Genomic DNA, 19,026 nt, shown 5'->3' on the forward strand with positions numbered 1-19,026 from the left:
TAAAATTGAGTATCAACCCTGCATTTTTATTTCACTCTGTAACTGATAGAATTCTGTAATCTTATTCTTAATTGTATAACCCAAGCCTCTTCTTTGTCCCTAAGTGAAAAAGCTCGGAGTTCAAAAGTTCAGCCTTCCTCTCTCACAGATGCTAAAGTTTACTCTCCCTATCGATCGCCTTTAAAGAAAAACTCTGAGCCAACTTTTGAGGTTCAATATTCTCATTAAACTCTAATTCTAAGGGAACTGTTATCCTAGTACCTGACCTGTAAACTACTTTGTGCCAAGGAAATTTGTTCTCCCTCCTAATTTCAGCTCCTGAGAAATTCCATGCCATCTGTATGTTATCTTGGGAACAGCCAAGCTGACCAGCCTCATCTCTGCTTCTCCTTGCCCAATTAAGGGTGGTCTTCTCTCATTCCCAAGAGCGAATGAGTCTACATCCCTGGTCCACTGTCAATAGACTCTGGACGTAGCTGCGTCCCATAAAGCCACATTTCTGAGAGGGAGAGGGAGAGGGAAAGGGAGAAAGAGAAAGAGAGAGGGAGAGAGGGAGACAGAGGTAGAGAGAGGGAGACAGAGGGAGGGAGAGGGAGAAAGGGAGAGAGGGAGAGGGAGAGGGAAAGGGAGAAAGAGAGAGGGAGACAGAGGGACAGAGGGAGAGGGAGGGAGAGGGAGAGACAGGGAGAGGGGGGGCAGGGAGAGAGAGGGAGATGGAGAAAGAGAGAGGGAGACAGAGGTAGAGAGAGGGAGAGAAAGGGAGAGAGAGGGAGAGGGAGAGGGAAAGGGAGAGGGAGAGGGAGAGAGAGAGGGGGAGAGAGGGGGGGAGGGGGGGAGAGGGGGGGGAGAGGGGGGAGAGAGGGAGAGGGAGAGAGAGGGGGAGAGAGAGAGAGAGAGGGAGGGAGAGGGAGAGAGAGGGAGAGGGAGAGAGAGATGGTCCCAATCCCATGTGTCTGTCTGCCCACTTTCCTTAATGTTACCAGTCACGCTGCCCTCACCCCCCGATGCTGCTAACCTTATAAGCAATCGTATTACTTCTCCACCTGCCCTGTGCTGTTCTTTGTTCTATGCTTATAAAATTGAGTTGCATCATCAATTCTTGGTCTTTGGTTAAACTGAGGCAAGCCATTGGCCCTTTCTATTGGCAGCCAGTGCCCCTGTTAATAAAACGTTCTCTTCCTTGATGTGGAGAACTGGAGGGTGGAGGAGCCGAAGCAGGAAGAGGAAAAGAGACAGGAGCTGGAGGGCCAGGACAAGGAATAGGGCAAGGACAGTACAAAGCCCTGCCAGATGAAACCCCACTAGATGCCAATGCGACGCTTCCTTCCCCTAGCTGGGCTTTAAACATATACACACATCTCGCGAACAATATGCCTTTTCTTTAAAAAATGTTTTTGATTTTAATTTTTTCCTAGAGTACAGGTTTGAATGAAATATATTCATTCAATAAATAGAATAGCAGCATTACCTTCCCAGTCACGTCCGCTCCCACCCCAGAGGATGTGATCTCTACACTGGGAAGTGGGACCAGAAACCGTCAGCCAAAAGGGCAGCGTGGACACCAGGCACAGGGCACCTCCCTGTCTGCGGGCAGCCCCAGGCTATTTCTTGAGCACCAGCACGTCCCGATTTCTCATGTGCCCCTCTGGTGTCAGGTTCCCCTGGAGGCCCAAGATCTACACTTGGAAGGCAAAGCCATCCTGATGGAAAAGCTTGAGAGTCTCACCTGAATGTTGCAGATACTTCTCTGTTCTGGCCTAGTGGCCCTCCCAGGGACCACCTCACTGCTCCGTCCAAGAGGACTCTGCTAGCGCTGTCCACCTTTAACCCCTGGCAGCCCCCACTGGCAGGGGCTGCTAGGCAGATACTCTCACCCCTCATCCACTCCGTCCCTTGGCCTCTAGGTAGCTGGTGGTCCCTGGGTAGCTCTCCTGTCACCCACCCCCTATAAGCCCTGGTGGTAGACATGGACAGTGAGTCTGGGCCTAAGGAGAAAGTCACTTTGCATGCTCTCACAACAGCTGAAGCTAGGGCCGTAGATCACGACCCACAGGCCCCAATTCTTCCTTTCAAGGGGAGCCTTGAGAGTGATTATATGACGTGCTGACCGGTACTCGAGGGAGCTGCAAGGCCAGCCCTGACCTTCAAGGTGCAGGGGAAGCGAAGAGCCATCAGGATGGAATCTACAATCATCTGACTGGCTCACTCATCACTCGAACCAGAGGCTCTGAAATGTCCCTGGGAGGCTGATGCTCTCTCCCTGCTGTCTGCTCTCCTCTCATGGCTGTGGAAATAAGGACACAGGCTTCTCTAAGTGCTTTGCCCATTCTCATTCAAAGTCTGTTTTGGCCACTGGCTGGAAAGAAATAAAAAGCTGCATTTATGTATAAAAATGCGGGGTGGAGGTGGGGGGGAGGGTCGCTGGATTTTCCCTCTTCTCCCTCTAAACTGCTTCCGTCCAGCCTCATTTGTGTCCAGAGAGGCCGTCGTCGGCAGCAGCATACACGGCCCCACCCAGCCGACAATCCTCGGCCCCCACAGGGTCTCCTAACTCTTCCTCCTCTGAATCATCATCGTCCTCTTCCTCCTGGGCTGACGAGCTGGAAGTGGGGCCTTTGCAGATCTTCAGGTGCCGTGTGAGATGATATTTGGTCAGGTAAGCCTTGGAACACTTCTCACAGACGTAATCCCGCTTCCCCTCGTGAGAGTTGAGATGCTTCTTCAGGTGATTCGTCCTCAAGAAGAGCTTCTCACACTTGGGACACTTGATCTGCCGCTCTCTGGGGGAGCACAAAGGAGAAAGCCTGATTTTAGACGTGACCTTAGGTCAGTCCTGACCCCTATTCATCCACACACTCCCACAAGTGTGGCAGAACCAGCAGAGCCCTGTGCCTAGAGCCGAGACCTGGGCTAGAATCCCACCCAGACAACGGACTGTGAGATTGTGGGCCAGTCACTGCCCCCTTCACAGGGCTGTGCTCTTTCAAATGTGAGCAAGTCCTGATCCTCAAAGAGCCACAGAGCACGGAGGCTATGAAGGGTCCAGCCTCCCCAGTTTTACAAGGGGCTGAAGGGCAGCTCCCCAGCATCCCCAGTGTCCCTGGCCTGACATACGTACTGTGTGTGGGTGAGCACATGCTGCTTGAGGTCTTGCCGTCGCATGAAGAGCTTGTCACAGTAATCACACTTCAAATTCTTCTCTCCCGTGTGGATGACCATGTGTGACTCCAGGTGAGCCTTCTGGGTGAAGGACTTATCACATAGCGCACACCTGTAGTTCTTTTGGCCTGGATGGCGGCACAAAGGACAAACTTGTGAGCCTCCCCTGCCACCAGCCCCAGGACTCCCCAGGAGGGAGGGAGGGGGCCATGTGGGGGTCTGGGGCCCTCCACCCCCCGGGCCTCCCCTCCTTACCTGTGTGGATCTTCAGGTGTGTGCGTAGGTTGCTGGGATCGCTGAAAGCCTTGCTACAGAAGTCACACTTGTGGGGCTTCATCCCCATGTGGCCCATGAAATGCACGTGGAGCTTGGATGGCGAGATGAATGCCTGTGGACACATTGAGCACTTCCACTTCCTCTCCTTGCTGTGGTTGGGCCCATGGCTGCCACCGTGGCTCTGGCTTGGCAGGTGGTGGTGGATGTGGCTGCTCAGGTGGGCTTTGAACTCTGTGTAGGAGTTGCACTCCTTGCCACAGTTACAGACATGCACATCTGGGTGCTCAGGAACACCTAAAGGCAAATCCACCCAGGGTTAGGCCCAATCCGTGCCCCGATCTCAGGACCGGAGATGTCGCTGATAACCGCCTGTGGCCAGTCTGTTCCGGGGACAAGAAAACACCTCCAGCTTTCCTCAAGTACTCACACGGTACAGATGGAGGCCGACTCTTACAGACAGGAAACATTCACTTACTACAATGCTCTGTTCCCGACATGAGTCTTTCCTGTGTCAGCCATGACTGACCTGTTGGACAAGGGCCTGCCCTGAAGAGGAGGCCCAAAGGTGCCGGGCACCAGCTCTGGCAACCTCCTGCCCGGCACAACCAGGACCTCTGAGCAGGGCACAAGGTCAGAGTGGCTTGTCCTCAGGGGCCAGGGACCAGAGAACGTGTGCAGGGTGCAAGGCCACTATGGTTGTGGGCCTGGAGTCTGAGAACTGGGCTCCCTGGTGAACCATTACCTCCATGGGCCTCATTCCCTCTTCTGTGAATGAGGGGCTGACTCAACAGCCTCCATGGCTGCCCACTCATAGTCCTGCGAAGGTCACCACAGTGGACTAAGGGCACCACTACATGAGTGGGACTGTCTGCAGAATCACATATGGATGCTTGGAAATGAACCTCCAAGGTCTCCCTGCCACTGTCTCCTAGGAGGGGAGGGGAATCTCCTGTTGGGAGAAGGCTCAGCCTTGACCTTTTCTTCCATCTGAGAATCTCAGTGATTTGGAGGCCCCCCTCCCCATGTTGGGCAGTGAGGGACAGCCTCATTGTGTGGAAGGAAACTGAAGACTCTCAGAAAGCCACAGAGGGACACAAGTTAGTATCTGCGATGAGGCTTATTTCTGTTTCTCCCATTTTCCATACTCATGATTTATGAAAGAAAGGGAATCTGTGCATCAACTTACCAATCTGCTGGGCATAGTCCCGGCTGTAATAAAAAAGCAGCTCGTTTTCCGGAGGGATATCCTGAGAGGTGCAGAAGTAGATTTTTCCATCATGAGGATAAGCAACCAGATTTTGTTCTTCCCGGTTCCTGTAACACCACACATTTGAGAACCGGTCAGGCTCAGGATTTGGAAATGCCAAAAGCACTGCTCTGATCAGGTATGGGCAACAAGCCAACACCACAAGGCCTGAAACTCTGGGCCATCACGCCATTCCTGTGGCTTCTCCACAATCACTGAAGGCATTTACCTCCAAACAGGATTCCCCTTAGGACACCAGTTCCCTGCCCTGGCCAAGTTGAATCCTGATCATAGTCTGTCTCTGGAGGAAGGGCATGGCATTTGAGAAGGGGGTACTCTAATAAGAAATAACCCTCCCTTCCAAAAAAAGAGGGAACCTGTTGCTCCTCCTACACCCAAATCTGTGCCCCAGGTAAGATGCTCAGTGTCTGAATTGTCATAAATAAAATCAACCAAAAGAATGCCAGGCCAAGACAAAGAACTTATATATCTCTCAGTATTATCGGACTCAAAGTTTCACATCATCACCTGTGACAGGAGCAGATCGTTACATAGGAAAAAGAGAAAGGAAAGGATCATGGGACTGGGGATTAAGAACAGGCCTGAGGCTTTTGCTGAAGCACAGAGTTGGACATGGTGAGGAAGACATCCTCCCAAGGATGGCAAATGCAATACACCAGGGCACGGCAGCTCTCGATGGAGATCAGGTGGACAGAGAAAGCAGACAATAAAAAAATGGGGTCGGAAAAAAAACAGGCAAGAAGTGAGTCCAAGGAGCGACCAACAGGCTGGGGCTTTCAGTGGAACAAGGCGGCCCAGGAGGGCTGGAGCTGCTGCCCTGGGAATGGGAAGACCAAAGGGCTTGACAGGGAGGGACCACCAGGAAGAGGCCTGGGTGCAGCTCTGGCCTCCAGCTCAGGAACAGCACAAACCCATGACGTGAAAGATCATGGAAAAGGAGGGAGAGAGCACAAGCCTGGAGGGGCAAATGTCTGGATTTTCAGAAAAGTCAGAGAATAAGCTGCCCAGCCCACCAACTCTGATTCCCGGGAAAATCCCAGAATGGCTCACTGGAGAGATGAGAGCAGGGCCTCCCCCGAACTGGCTCCACCAACCCAGGAAGGTACCTGCCAGCCTGCCTTCGGTGCCTTTTTCTGACAGGAGGTCTGGCCCAGAGCAAATGAGGGGAATGCTCCAGATATGGGACACAGGGGCCCTGGCAAATCTTTTAACTTAGCACCTGAGGGCAGAGATGGATTAGAAGATAATACAATTTAAATGGGTTAAGAAGTGGGTCAAGCAGGAATGGTGAATGGCAAATGAGAAGGTCTCCAGTGGAGTACTCCAGGGGGTCAGCCTCCAGCCTGGTCTGGGTAACATTTTTATCAATGACTTAAGAGGAAGGCTGCCCATAACTAACTCTACAGTGAACGACACAGCATCCAGAAAGGTCCTGAAAAGCCACAGCACTGGGATAAATTGAATAAGATGAAATTAAATAGTGATAAATGTAAAGTGTTGCATGTGAGTTGAAAAAATCCAACTTTACCAGATGCTTAGGGACGAGTTTTGAAAAAGATCTGAGGGTGTTAGTGGACTGCTAACAAGTAAACAGTAAGCTACGGAGACCAAAAAGTCAACACAATCCCTTAGGAGGCACAGCTTCCAGGAAGAGGGAGGGGACCATTCAGTCCTTTGTTCTCCTCATACTGTCTGGAGCTTGTAGTGCTGAGGTCTGGGCACCACTATAAGGACATGGAAAATTGGTGGATTGTGGATGTCCAGAGGAGGGCAACCAGCACAGCGAAGAAGGGCCTTGAATCTACCTCATGTGAGGATCAGCTGAAGGAATGGGCAGGTCTGGATCCAAGAGAAGACTCCAGGAGAGGGTACGGTGGTGGTAGGAGGACATGGGGGCTCTCTTCAAGTATCTGAAGGACTGTCCTGGAGGAGGGATCACACCTGTTCTTTCTGACCCAAGGGTGGAAACATAAGCAATGGGTATAAATTGAAGGCGTCACAACCCCAGGGGTCTTCAAGCAGAGACAAGATGGCAGGGCATGGCTAAGGGTCCCTGCCAACTCTCTCAATTCTGAGACTCTTGTGAAAATATACTCTAGGATAATTATGGTTTTCGTTACTAACTTGATAAATTAAGATAGACTGTTCACAACTCAAGGGAATTATGTTTAGGTTAACAATGAATTTAAGCAGCTGCTCACACTAAGATCTGGGGAAAATTAGCACTATGCTTTATCATATTAACCTGAAATCCATCCTTTCTCTCTTTTTGTCAGACCCCACTTCTCTGCCTAGATCATGGGCAGTTCCTAAAGGGTGCGACTTCCTGCCCCATAAGGCACAGGCTTGTTAACCTGGGCTGGGCCCCTCCCAAGTAGGAACCTTGCTCCTGTTTACCAGTAAACAGAGAAGCCAGCTTGGCCTGGGTTCCTCCCCAGGGAACTATTCTCCTGTCCTTTTGCCTCCTTGGTGAAACTAGGGGTGACTTGGTCTCCACAAGGAAGACAAAACCAGGGGGATCCCACTTGGGAAGCTTCTGATTTTCTGGCCAAGATTACTATGGGCAATTGATGCCCAGCAAACAATTAACATTCCTTAATTGCCAGAGAGGGGTGTGAGCAACCACACCTGAAGGCCAACCCACCTACCAACTGAGGTTGTCTTACCTTTGCCAGGGGAAGGTCCCAATGATGTACTGTCAGGCCAATGAGAAGGAAGACACACCTAGGTTTAAAAGACCCTGTTGGCCCTCACTCAGGGTCTCTGGTCATCCAGAGAGGCCACTGACCCAGTATACTGGTTGCTGCTAGCCTAGCTAATAAATTGATCACGCTCATGTCCTGGCTTTTTGCTGAGGTGCCAGTGAGACCGTGTTACTAACAGTATACATGTCACTGTTAATAAAATGCTGGAGATAACTGCCTCAGTATCATTTTTACTTGTTAGTTTTGGGGGCTCATGGAGGATTTTAGGGTGAAGGCCAGGTCCCCCCAGTCCCTTAGAAGAATCTCTTGCTTCTTTGGATCTGGGTGGACTCCACCCAACAGAAATGTTTTTCTTCTAGGAAACTGTGGCTGTGACCTGACTCTCTCCTGAAATCCAAGATCTCTGGGCAAGGAGGTAAGGATCCCCCTGGGGATATTTTTGTATTAAAAGTTGCAACTTTGTATATATGTTTGGAAACAATTGGCAATAAAATCTAGTTACATTCCCTGAACCGCCTGTGAAGGGAATTGTTTGTCTCTCCAAGTGGGACTGGAAGGCAATCAGGTGTTGATTTGGGTGTGCATCCATTTTCAGCATTCTTCCAAGCATACAAAATTGAGAAAGTCCCATATTTCTCCCAGAAACGTGGGCACTAATTTGCTTCTTTGGTGACCTCCAAGACTTTTTGGAGAATTAAGTTCCTAATATTTCTAGGCAGAGTTGCAAAGCATCCTATTGGTGTTTTTTGCTTTTTAGCTCCAGGGAATTGAGAGTGCCTATTGAACCATCGCTATCTAGTCTCCTAGTGGGGGTCCCAGGGGAACAGAGAAAATTGATTTGTATCCCACTGCTGACCTAAAGGGGGTTTGTGTTTTTATGCATGAGTGAGGATGAGACCAAGTCCCCTTTTCCCTTATGACTGAATCAGCTTGCTATTATGGGCCACAAACCTTTCTTTGTTTTAGCTGTAATTTCATCAGGGGTACTGGGTGACAATGCCCCTTTAATTCACTTAGGGAGAGAGGTTAGTCCTTAATTGTGCCCTCCATTAGCTTATAAACTGTGTCTCCAAACAAAGGACTGAACCCAGCAGCAGCAGCCTCTATGCTGGGTGAGCATGGCAGCAGGAACCCACTCATAGAAAACAAGGGTCAATGGGGAAATCCTCTGTCTCCCCAGGAGGTTCTCTTTGTACCAAAAGCACCAACAGGTTTTTCTTTAGCCATTAACTGACCACTAATTTTGGTGCTAAAAAAACTGGCATCCAGTTTTCAGGTTTTTTTTTTTTTTGACACTTTAAATAGTCAGGAACGGATTTCTGCCAGGGACTCCTGAGATCTGATTAGTCATAAACCAGATTCATAAACCGAGCACCAGGCCTTCGACTAGGCTATTTAGCTAAACCATGTAGCTCCCTGGGGAGGGTCTCCTGAAAAATAACAGGAATCTCAAAAGGGCACTCTTGGAAATCATATCTCTATTGTCCACTCAAAAAGCTGAGCTAGAAACTGAACCAGTAAAAAAATAAATAAATCAAATCTTTTTAATTCCTCCAAACAGATAAGATACTTTACCTGATAAGGGGAAGTAAAATTGAGAGGCACGAAGCTAACAGCCAGAAGGAAGACCAAATTAATTGTCTTTGTGTGTGGTGTCTGTCTGTCTCACCGGTTTTCCAGATTTAAGATTTTTTTTTAATGGGAGCTAGAATTAGCAAAAATAACATGCCAAAGCAAACTCCTTTGGAGAAGCTCCTTGAAACATGGGATAAGGGAGAACTCTTCGGTGAGCCAAGCATGACAAATAAACCAAGCAATTAGGTTTTGTAATATCTCGTTTAAAACAGGGAAAAATTCAGTTGGTGAATTATTTTGGCTTGAGTCTGAAACTTTTCATCAGGATAACCTGAAAGATTTAAGATTAGTCTTGGCAGAGATAAAAACCCCAATCAGTTAGACTATTGGTATTTATGAAACAAACTAACTGATCCTTTAAATGAATTTCAATGATCTGGTGGCATTTTTCCCTTTCAAAAAACCATTAGTCATGCTCTAAGGGGCAGTGTAGTTTTTGTTAGGCAACACAAGCCTTTCAGCCCCTCAGACCCCCTCCACCTAGGGAAGTAACATTCCTAGAATCCACAAGGACCCCGGAGCAGTTAGAGGTCACTTTCAAAATAACAGCTAAAAGTTATAATCCTGCCTGGGAAAATGTAGCTGATTTAATAGTGTATCTACTCTCCTCAGGAGAGAGAGATGAGCCATCACAGAAGCAACAAAAAGGTTGGCTCTGGGGGAAGCGGAAGTCCCCAATCCCAAGGGTCTCCCCAGTTGGGCTTTACAAGACTCACACTGGGACCCCAACAATCCAGATGATTATATCAGAGCAGAGCAGGCCAGGCAATCTTTGCTTAACTGTATGAATGACTACACAGCGAGTTCCAGAGAACTGGTCTAAATTCCAGGAGACAGTGCAGGAGGAGGGTGAGAATCCTGATCATTTTTATGACAGGCTGTGCAAAAGTACTAAACTGTGTGTGAGATAAGATGCCATCAACCCTCAAGATGCATGTACTATGCATACGCACTTTGTTAATCAATCACTGGCAGAAATAAGAAGGCGTTTCCATAAAGGAGACCCTGGGTCGCATGAGATGCTCACAGGCCAGCTGAAAGGTGAGGCCAACTTGGAGAAACAGAAATAGGAAAGACAGGAGGAAAACCAGCAAAAAGAGGAGGGACAAGCTGTCACTACTGCAGCTCACAATGCACCATGCAGTAATGCAGCCATTCCTGGCTCTCTCACACGGGTACCTCCAGGGAACATCCCCAAATCTCCTTTTTATTGAAGAAGGAAGGGCCACGTTGCCACAGATTGTAGAAAGAAAAGGGACCTCAAGAATGAAAGGGGGAATGGATCTAGAGGCTCCCAGAAAAACAACAATGCATGAGGGTGCTGGGGAGGCAAAGGGCCATGGATCTTGAAGAGGGATTTAGTTTTTGCAGAACGTGAGGTCCTAGCCTGTTACCCTCATTCCTCTCCCCAACACAGTGAATCCCATGTTATCTGTTAAGGTTGGGGACACATTTGCTAGATACAAGAGCCTCTAAATCCGTCTTAATGAGTAGGTCCAACTCCATGGGTCCCCCTTCTGTGATACTTTCCTTTCCCCTTATGCCAAGATCTCCTTGTAAAGCAAATGGGACAAGATCACCTGTGCAAACTTGGGACTCTGTCCCAACAGCTGATATCAGGGAAATATGTTACAAACTGCAAAAGTTCCTTTATGTTGGCATTGAATGCAATTAATTTAGAATGTCAGCAATTAATGTTTAAAAATGTATGGTACCATTGTAAAAACTGTTTGTAAAAGAAATGTTAAGAATTGAAAAAAGCAACTCTCTTGATTAGGAAATGAGAGAATTCTGAAAAGTGAAGAATAAGCAGACAGAAAAGAAAAGACAATGAATACAATTTAATTTGGAAAAATGCTTTGAGGGGCAGCTAGGTGGTACAGTAGACAAAGCACTGGACCTGGAGTCAGGAGGACCTGAGTTCAAATCTAGCTTCAGACACTTACTACCTGTGTGACCCTGGGCAAGTCACTTAATCTGGATTGCCTCAAAAAAAAAAAAGTTTTAAGTAGATTGGGCTTCTGTAAGTTGTTAACCAGGCCTGAGAGAACTCAGAAGCCTCTCTGGCCCTCCTGGGCCTCAACAGAAGCAGGCCTTCTGTCCTCAAAGGTTATGGCTTAGAGATTTTTGTAATTACTAACTTTGTATGCTGGGAATGGAAGTGCACAGGGCAGTTCTATCTCTCTTTCTGGGAGAGTAGGAGAGGTAGGAAGTCCTTTTATCTCCTAGAGTATATCAGAATTGTAACTAATCAAGCAATAATTCAACAGAGTTTAGCTGTTAAAGGTAAATAAATAAAAAAGTCTCCTGAGTTGAGCTTTCTGTGCTACAGGAAAAATTCAGTTCTATGGATAGTCTGGGATATTATTGAAATATAGAGACTTAAGGAATCGAGAAGGTAAAGGAAAGTTTTGAAAAAAGAATATGAAGGAAATAAAAGGTAAGGAGGATTTCCAGCTTCTACGAAATGAAGAAGCTTCAGGAAGGAGAAAGAGAAACTGCTCTGTGGCCTCCACCCTATCTCTCACCTTCAGGGAAAGCAACAGGGTGGGGACAAGGACTTAGGCTTTTCGAGTGATTTCAAAGTAGAAGAAAAATTTTAGAGAGTTGGGAGCACTTCTTTGTGTCTAAGAATGAACTAAGTGATAACACTGAGCTCTCAATCTTTTTTTTTTTTTTTCAATTTCAGGCAGTGGGTTTTATTTTGTTTTTATTGAAATTCTTAATTTGCTTATCTATGTTAATGCCTTTCAAATATAAGTAAGGTCCCTCTCATCTGTACAAGTGGATTCAATGCTGGTTCCAAACTGACTTTTCTACAAGTTGATAGGAAGTATATAACCTGAAAAGTGGGCAGGTATCCTTTTTTTAGATAACTTTTTATTTGTACATTCTGTGATACTGTAGAGAAATCCTAACACATGTTGTTTTTCTCATATATCATTCAATGGACCCACAAGCTGGTTGTCATCCCTTCTTACAGCACACAATTAGGAAAGAAGCAGATTCAAATAATTTATTCTAGACTTTTTCTTCTTTCATACTCTAAAATATCTTCTTTGTGTTGTTGGAGGAGAAAGGCCCACAGGCCTGCAGTAGTGCCCAAGGTTAGCATTAACTTTCAGCCAGTTGGGTTTGTCATTTGGGTTGCCCCGAATGTAAAATGCTGAACGAACCAAAGTGTGGCATGGGGGCCGGGCCCCGGAGAGGAGCTGGGACAGCAGCGGCAGCGACATCAGGGACGGCGCCATCTTGGTCCATCTGAGCTCTCAATCTTGAAGGCTGCCAGAAATTCTCTGAGTTTCTAAATGCTGTCATTAGTAGTTATAAAACTCAGATTTGATTTGGTCAAAATATGTCTTGAAACTAAATTAGGATGTGGTCTAAGTGTGCTCCAAGACTGCTCCTAGCTGGCAAACTCAATATGATACCATTTGTAAAAATCGATCTAGGTGTGACTGACTCTATTCTGGTCTCACTTCAAAGGGAATATGGTCTCCTAAGTCGGAAAATGGTGATAATTAGAATCTAATTGGCCCAAGACAACGTAAAAGGTTGGCAGGGTGAGAGCGGAACCCAGTCCAGCACAGGCCACAGCACTGCAGACGGGGTCCTAACAAGCTGCAAGCAGGCCTCGGGGTCACTGAGTCAGTGCCAACAGTGGCAGTGTCCAGACCTCTCACACCACAGATGGTAAGGGGGCTGGACGATGGGTGAGAAGGAGACCTCCAGGGGTCCCCTGGCAGGACTTTGTGGCATGGCTGCAGTCGGGGGTGTGAGGAGGAGCACTAGCACAGCAGAGACTGTGGGGGCTCACAAACCAGTACCTAGGACAGGAAAGTAGGACGCACACCTCTGCCTAGATCACACTGCCCTGGGAAAGCCAAAACCTTACACGTCCCCAGAATCACCTCTGAAAACAGCTGCACAAAGAACCTGAAGCTTGGGACAGCACCTCCTCCACTTGAGGAGCAGAGCCCCACTTTAGCATAGAGTTAAAAGTCAAGAAATAAGCTAGAAAATGATCAAACAACAGAAAAAAACTTCCAACTATAGAAAGTTACTATGGTGACAAGGGTTAGGGTTAGGGTTAGAGTTAGAGCCAGGACACATTAAGGGTTAGGGTGAGATCAAAACACACACTCAGAAGAAGACAACAAAGTTAAAATTCCCACATTCAAAGCCTCAGAGGAAAATGTGAATTGGTCTTAGGCCAAGGAAGAGCTCAAAAAGGATTTTAAAAATCAAGTAAGAGAGGTAGAGGAAAAATTGGGAAAAGAAATGAGAATGATGCAAGAAAATCATGAAAAAGGGGTTAACAGTTTGGTAAAGGAGGCACTAAAAAAAACAAACTTGAAGAAAATGATACCTTATAAAAGACATCAGGCCAAACGGTAAAAGAGGTACAAAAAGCCAACGAGGAGCCTTAAAAAGAAGAATTGGGAGGAGCCAAGATGGCAGCTGCAAAGCAGGTATTTTCCTAGGGCTCTTCCCCAGGCCCCCCCCAAACACAGATAAAAAATGGCTCTGAACAAATTCTAGAACTGCAGAACCCACGAAATAGCAGAGGGAAGCAGGGCTCCAGCCCAGGAGAGCCTGGATGGTCACTGGATAAGGTCTATCGGAGCTAAACAGAACCCAGCGTGGGCTGCGCCTGGACCAACCAGACCAGGAGCCAGGCACAACAGGTCCTAGCACCCTGAATCAGTGAACTGTGGCAGTTACCAGACTTCTCAACCCACAAACGCCAAAGACAACAGAGAAGGTTAGTGGGAAAAGCTGTGGGGACAGAGTGAAAGGAGTTCAGGGTTCGGCCACCACCCTGGGAGGAGCGGAAGTGGTGCAGCTACAGAACTACAGCTGCAGTTGCTTCCGGCCTCAGGCCCACCTGGTGGGAGGAATTAAGTGGCGGATCAGAGCAGGAGTGCAGAACCTACTTAAGATCTGAGTCCAATCTGGGTTGGTGCTTCTTGGGTGAGGAGGAGCACTGCTGTGACAGAGCTGGCTGTGAGAAATAGCTCTGAAAACAACAGCGCATCCCCTCAAGCTTTGAACAAAGTACTCTCTACTCTACAAGCAGTCATACCCCGAAGAAAAACTCAAAGGTCAAGTAGCTGGCTGGGAACATGGCCAGGCAGCGAAAACAGACTCAGATTCAGACTCAGACTTTGGAATCTTTCTTTGGTGGTAAAGAAGACCAAAATATGCAGCCAGAAGAAGTCAGCAAAGTCAAAGAGCCTACATCAAAAGTCTCCAAGAAAAACATGAACTGGTCTCAGGCCATGGAAGAGCTCAAAAAGGATTTGGAAAAGCAAGTTAGTGAAGTAGAGGAAAAACTGGGAAGAGAAATGAGAATGATGCGAGAAAACCATGAAAAACAAGTCAGTGACTTGCTAAAGGAGACCCAAAAAAATACTGAAAAAAACAACACCTTAAAAAATAGACTAACTCAAATGGCAAAAGAGTTACAAAAAGCCAATGAAGAGAAGAATGCCTTGAAAGGCAGAATTAGACAAATGGAAAAGGAGGTCCGAAAGAGCACTGAAGAAAATACTACCTTAAAAATTAGACTGGAGCAAGTGGAAGCTAGTGACTTTATAAGAAATCAAGATATTATCAAACAGAAGCAAATGAATAAAAAAATGGAAGATAATGTCAAATATCTCATTGGAAAAACCACTGACCTGGAAAAGAGATACAGGAGAAATAATTTAAAAATTACTGCACTACCTGAAAGTCAGAATCAAAAAAAGAGCCTAAATATCATCTTTCAAGAAATTATCAAGGAGAACTGCCCTGATATTCTAGAGCCAGAGGGTAAAATAGAAATTGAAAGAATCCACCAATAGCCTCCTGAAAAAGATCCCAAAAAGAAAACTTCTAGGAATATTGTCACCAAATTTCAGAGTTTCCATGTCAAGGAGAAAATACTGCAAGCAGCCAGAAAAAAACAATCTAGCAGCTTCTACATTAAGGGATTGAAGGGCTTGAAATATGATATTCCGGAGCTAGGATTAAAACCAAGAATCACCTACCCAGCCAAACTGAGTATCATGCTCCAAGGCAAAATATGGATTTTCAATAAAATAGAGGACTTTCAAGCTTTCTCAGTGAAAAGACCAGAGCTGAATAGAAAATATAACTTTCAAACACAAGAATCAAGAGACGCATGAAAAGATAAACAAGAAAGAGAAATCACAAGGGACTTACTAAAGTTGAACTGTTTTGTTCACATTCCTACATTGGAAGATGATGTGTACAATAAATGAGACCTCAGTATTAGGGTAGCTGAAGGGAATATGTGTGTGTGTATACATATGTGTATATGTGTGTGTGTGTGTGTGTGTATATATAGACAGAGGGCACAGGGTGAATTGAATATGAAGGGATATCAAAAAATAAAATCAAATTAAGGGATGAGAGAGGAATATATTGAGAGAGGGAGAAAGGGAGAGATAGAATAGAGTAAATTATCTCACATAAAAGCGGCAAGAAATAGCAGTTCTATTGGGAGGGAAGAGGGGGCAGGTGAAGGGGAATGAGTGAATCTTGCTCTCATCAGATTTGACCTGAGGAGGGAATAACATACACACTCAATTGGGTATCTTACCCCACAGGAAGGAAGGAGAAAGGAGATAAAAAGGGGGGGGATGATAGAAGGGAGGGCAGATAGGGGGAGGAGGTAATCAAAAGCAAACACTTTTGAAAAAGGACAGGGTCAAGGGAGAAAACTGGATAAAGGGGGATAGGAAGGAGCAAAATATAGTTAGTCTTTTACAACATGAGTATTGTGGAAGGGTTTTGCATAATGATACACATGTGGCCTATGCTGAATTAGCTTGCCTTCTTAGGGAGGGTGGGTGGGGAGGGAAACGGGGAGAGAATTTGGAACTCAAAGTTTTAAAAGAAGATGTTCAAAAGAAAAAGCTTTTGCATGCAACTAGGAAATAAGATATATAGGCAATGGGGCATAAACATCTATCTTGCCCTACAAGTAAGTAAGGGAAAAGGGGATGGGGAGGAGTGGGGTGACAGAAGGGAGGGCTGACTGGGGAATGGGGCAATCAGAATATATGCCATCTTGGAGTGCGGGGGAGAGTAGAAATGGGGAGAAAATTTGTAATTCAAAATCTTGTGAAAATTAATGCTGAAAACTAAAAATATTAAATAAATAAATAATGGGAAAAACAAAAGAAGAATTGGCCAAATGGAAAAAGATATATAAAAATTCACTGAAGAAAAGAATTGTAGAATTGGCCAGATGGAAAAGAAAGTACAAAACCTCACTGAAGAAAATAATTCCTTAAAAGTTAGAATTGGGCAAGTGGAACCTTATGACTTTATGAGACACCAAGAAACAATCAAACAAAACCAAAATAATAAAAAAAATAGAAGAAAATGTGAAATATTTCACTGGAAAAACAACTGACCTGTAAAATAAATCCAGGAGAGATAAGAGCCTAGATATCTCATCTTTCAATAAATAATCAAGGAAAACCGCTCTGATATTATAGAACCAGAGGGTAAAACAAAAACTGAAAGACTCCACCAATCATCTCCTGAAAGAGATCCCAAAATAAGTACTCCCAGGAATATTATAGCCAAATTCCAGACTTCCAAGATCAAGGAGAAAATACTGCAAGCAGCCAAAAAGAAACTATTCACATATCATAGAGCCATAGTCAGGATAACACAAGATTTAGCAGCTTGGAATATGACATTCCAGAGGGCAAAAGAGCTAGGACTACAACCAAGAATCACCTATGCAATAATACGGAGTATAATCCTTCAGGGGGAAAGACAGACATTCAATGAAACAGAGGATTTTCAAGTATTCCTGATGAACGACTACAGCGGAGTAGAAAATCTGACTTTAAAATACAGGATTCAAAAGAAACATAAAAAGGTAAACAAGAAAGAGAAATCATAAGGGATTGGATAAGGTTAAACTCTGTTTCTATTCCTACACAGGAAAATTATAACTCCTAAAAACTTTCTCATTACTAGGGGAGTTAGGAGTATAACACAGACAGAAAGCAGAGGTGAGTTATATGTGATGGTACGATTATCTAAAAACATACAATTAAGGTCTGAGAAAGAAGAATGCACTGAGAGAAAGGGAAAGGGAGAATGGGATAAATTATATATATGACATAAAAGAAGCCTGAAAGAGATTCTGCAGTGGAGGGGAAAATGGGGAAAGCAGGGAGGGGAGCACATGAACCTCTCATTGGAATAATATACACACTCAATTGGGTCTAGAAATCTATCTTACCATACAGGAAAGTAGGAAGGGAAGGGGAATACAAGAAGGGGGCAGGGTGAGGGATGGGGGAGCTGATCAAAGGAGGGCAGTTTAGGGGAGGTAAAAGTCAGAAGCAAAACATTTTTGAGAATGGACAGCGTAAAAGGAGAGAGTAGGATAAATGGGGAAAATAGGATGGAGGGAAACACATAGTTGGTAATCATTACTGCCAAAAAATTCTACTGTTTCTCTGATAAAGACTTCCTTTCTTGAATATATAGAAAATTGGGTCAAATTTATAGAAACAAGAGCCATTCCCCAATTGATAAATGGTCACAGGATATGAACATACAGTTTTCAGACAAAGTATTCAAAGCTATCTACAGTCACATAAAAAAAATGTTCTAAATTACTACTGATGAGAGAAATAAAACAACTCTGAGCTATTACCTCATACCTGTCAAATTGGCTAATACAACAGAAAATGAAAATGACAAATGTTAGAGGGGATGTGGGAAAATTAAAACACTAATGTACTATTGGTGAAGTTGTATACTGATTCAACTATTCCAGAGGACAATTTGGAACTAGGCCCAAAGGGCTATAAAACCATGTATACCCTTTGACCAAGCAATACCACTACTAGGTCTGTATCCCGAAGAGATAAAAAACAAGGGATAAAAAAAGGAAAGGAACCAATGTGTACAAAAATGTTTATAGCTGTTCCTTTTGTGGTGGCAAAGAACTGGAAACTGAGGGGATGTCCACCAGGTGGAGAATGGCTGAACAAGTTGATGGATATGATTGTGATGGAATACTATCGTGCTTTAAGAAATGATAAGCAGGATACTCTCAGAAAAACATGGAAAGATTTACATGAACTGGTACAAAGTGAAATGAGGAGATCCAGGAGCACACTGTACACAGTAACTTAATATTGCATGATGATCTACTATGAATAACTTAGCTATTCTCAGCGATACCATGGTCCAAGACGGTTCTGTAGGACTTAGGACAAAAGGTGCTGTCCATCTCCAGACAAAGAACTGGTGGAGCCTCAATGTAGATCAAATATACTTTATTTTCCTTGGGTTTTTTTGGTTTCTGTTTCCTTTCACAGGATGACTTACATGGAAATGTGTTTTGCATGACTACACATGTAGAACCTATGTCAAATTGCTTGTCTTCTCAATGAAGGAGAGAAGGGAAGGAGGAGAGAATTTGAAACTCAAAATTTGAAAAAAATGTTAAAATTATTTTTACATGTAATTGGGAAAATATTAAATAAGACTAAAAAAAAGAAAAGTAAACTCTTTTTTTAATCCTCTAGGGTTATAGATTCAGTTGTCAGAAGGCTGATGTTTGAGAACTATTTAGAAATATAAAAGATAATGACAATGGTTTTCTGTGAAGTTATTAAGGTGTCCTCATCTGTGAACAGCAGAGCCCTGAGATCTTACCAACTCTGCTAACAATTTAAAGTACAGTAATTTAAATTTAGTTAAGAACTATAAATTACAAAGAGGAGAGATTCAATTCATATCCCTACTTGTTATACCAAACTGCCCTGAGAGTTATGAAATCTTCACATCTCAGACTACAACAAATGAAATTAGATAAGGTCTGGTAGTTAAGCCCACTCATCTTTCAGGGTCTTTTACAAGAAACTCTGATTTGCAGAGTACTTGGCACTATGTAAATACTGGCTATTGTGATTTTCAGTGTTCCATTTTAGTTGT

General features: G+C 44.9%; 1 protein-coding gene and 1 pseudogene across 1 annotated transcript in view; both read right to left on the minus strand.

Moving 5' to 3' along the window:
- Positions 1–1,371: 1,371 nt before the first annotated feature.
- Positions 1,372–19,026, minus strand: part of PRDM4 (PR/SET domain 4) — a 40,201-nt gene continuing 22,546 nt past the window's right edge. The window contains exons 8-11 of the mRNA XM_036761585.1: positions 4,622–4,749; positions 3,415–3,729; positions 3,119–3,287; positions 1,372–2,780 (exon numbers count right to left, since the gene is read on the minus strand). Coding sequence (XP_036617480.1) covers positions 2,465–2,780; positions 3,119–3,287; positions 3,415–3,729; positions 4,622–4,749 — 928 coding nt within the window. The 3' untranslated portion in view covers positions 1,372–2,464. The remainder of the gene's footprint in view (positions 2,781–3,118; positions 3,288–3,414; positions 3,730–4,621; positions 4,750–19,026) is intronic.
- Positions 11,903–12,293, minus strand: LOC118851974 (annotated as a pseudogene).

The sequence above is a fragment of the Trichosurus vulpecula genome, chromosome 5 (genome assembly GCF_011100635.1).
Source record: "Trichosurus vulpecula isolate mTriVul1 chromosome 5, mTriVul1.pri, whole genome shotgun sequence".
Classification (NCBI taxonomy): domain Eukaryota; kingdom Metazoa; phylum Chordata; class Mammalia; order Diprotodontia; family Phalangeridae; genus Trichosurus; species Trichosurus vulpecula.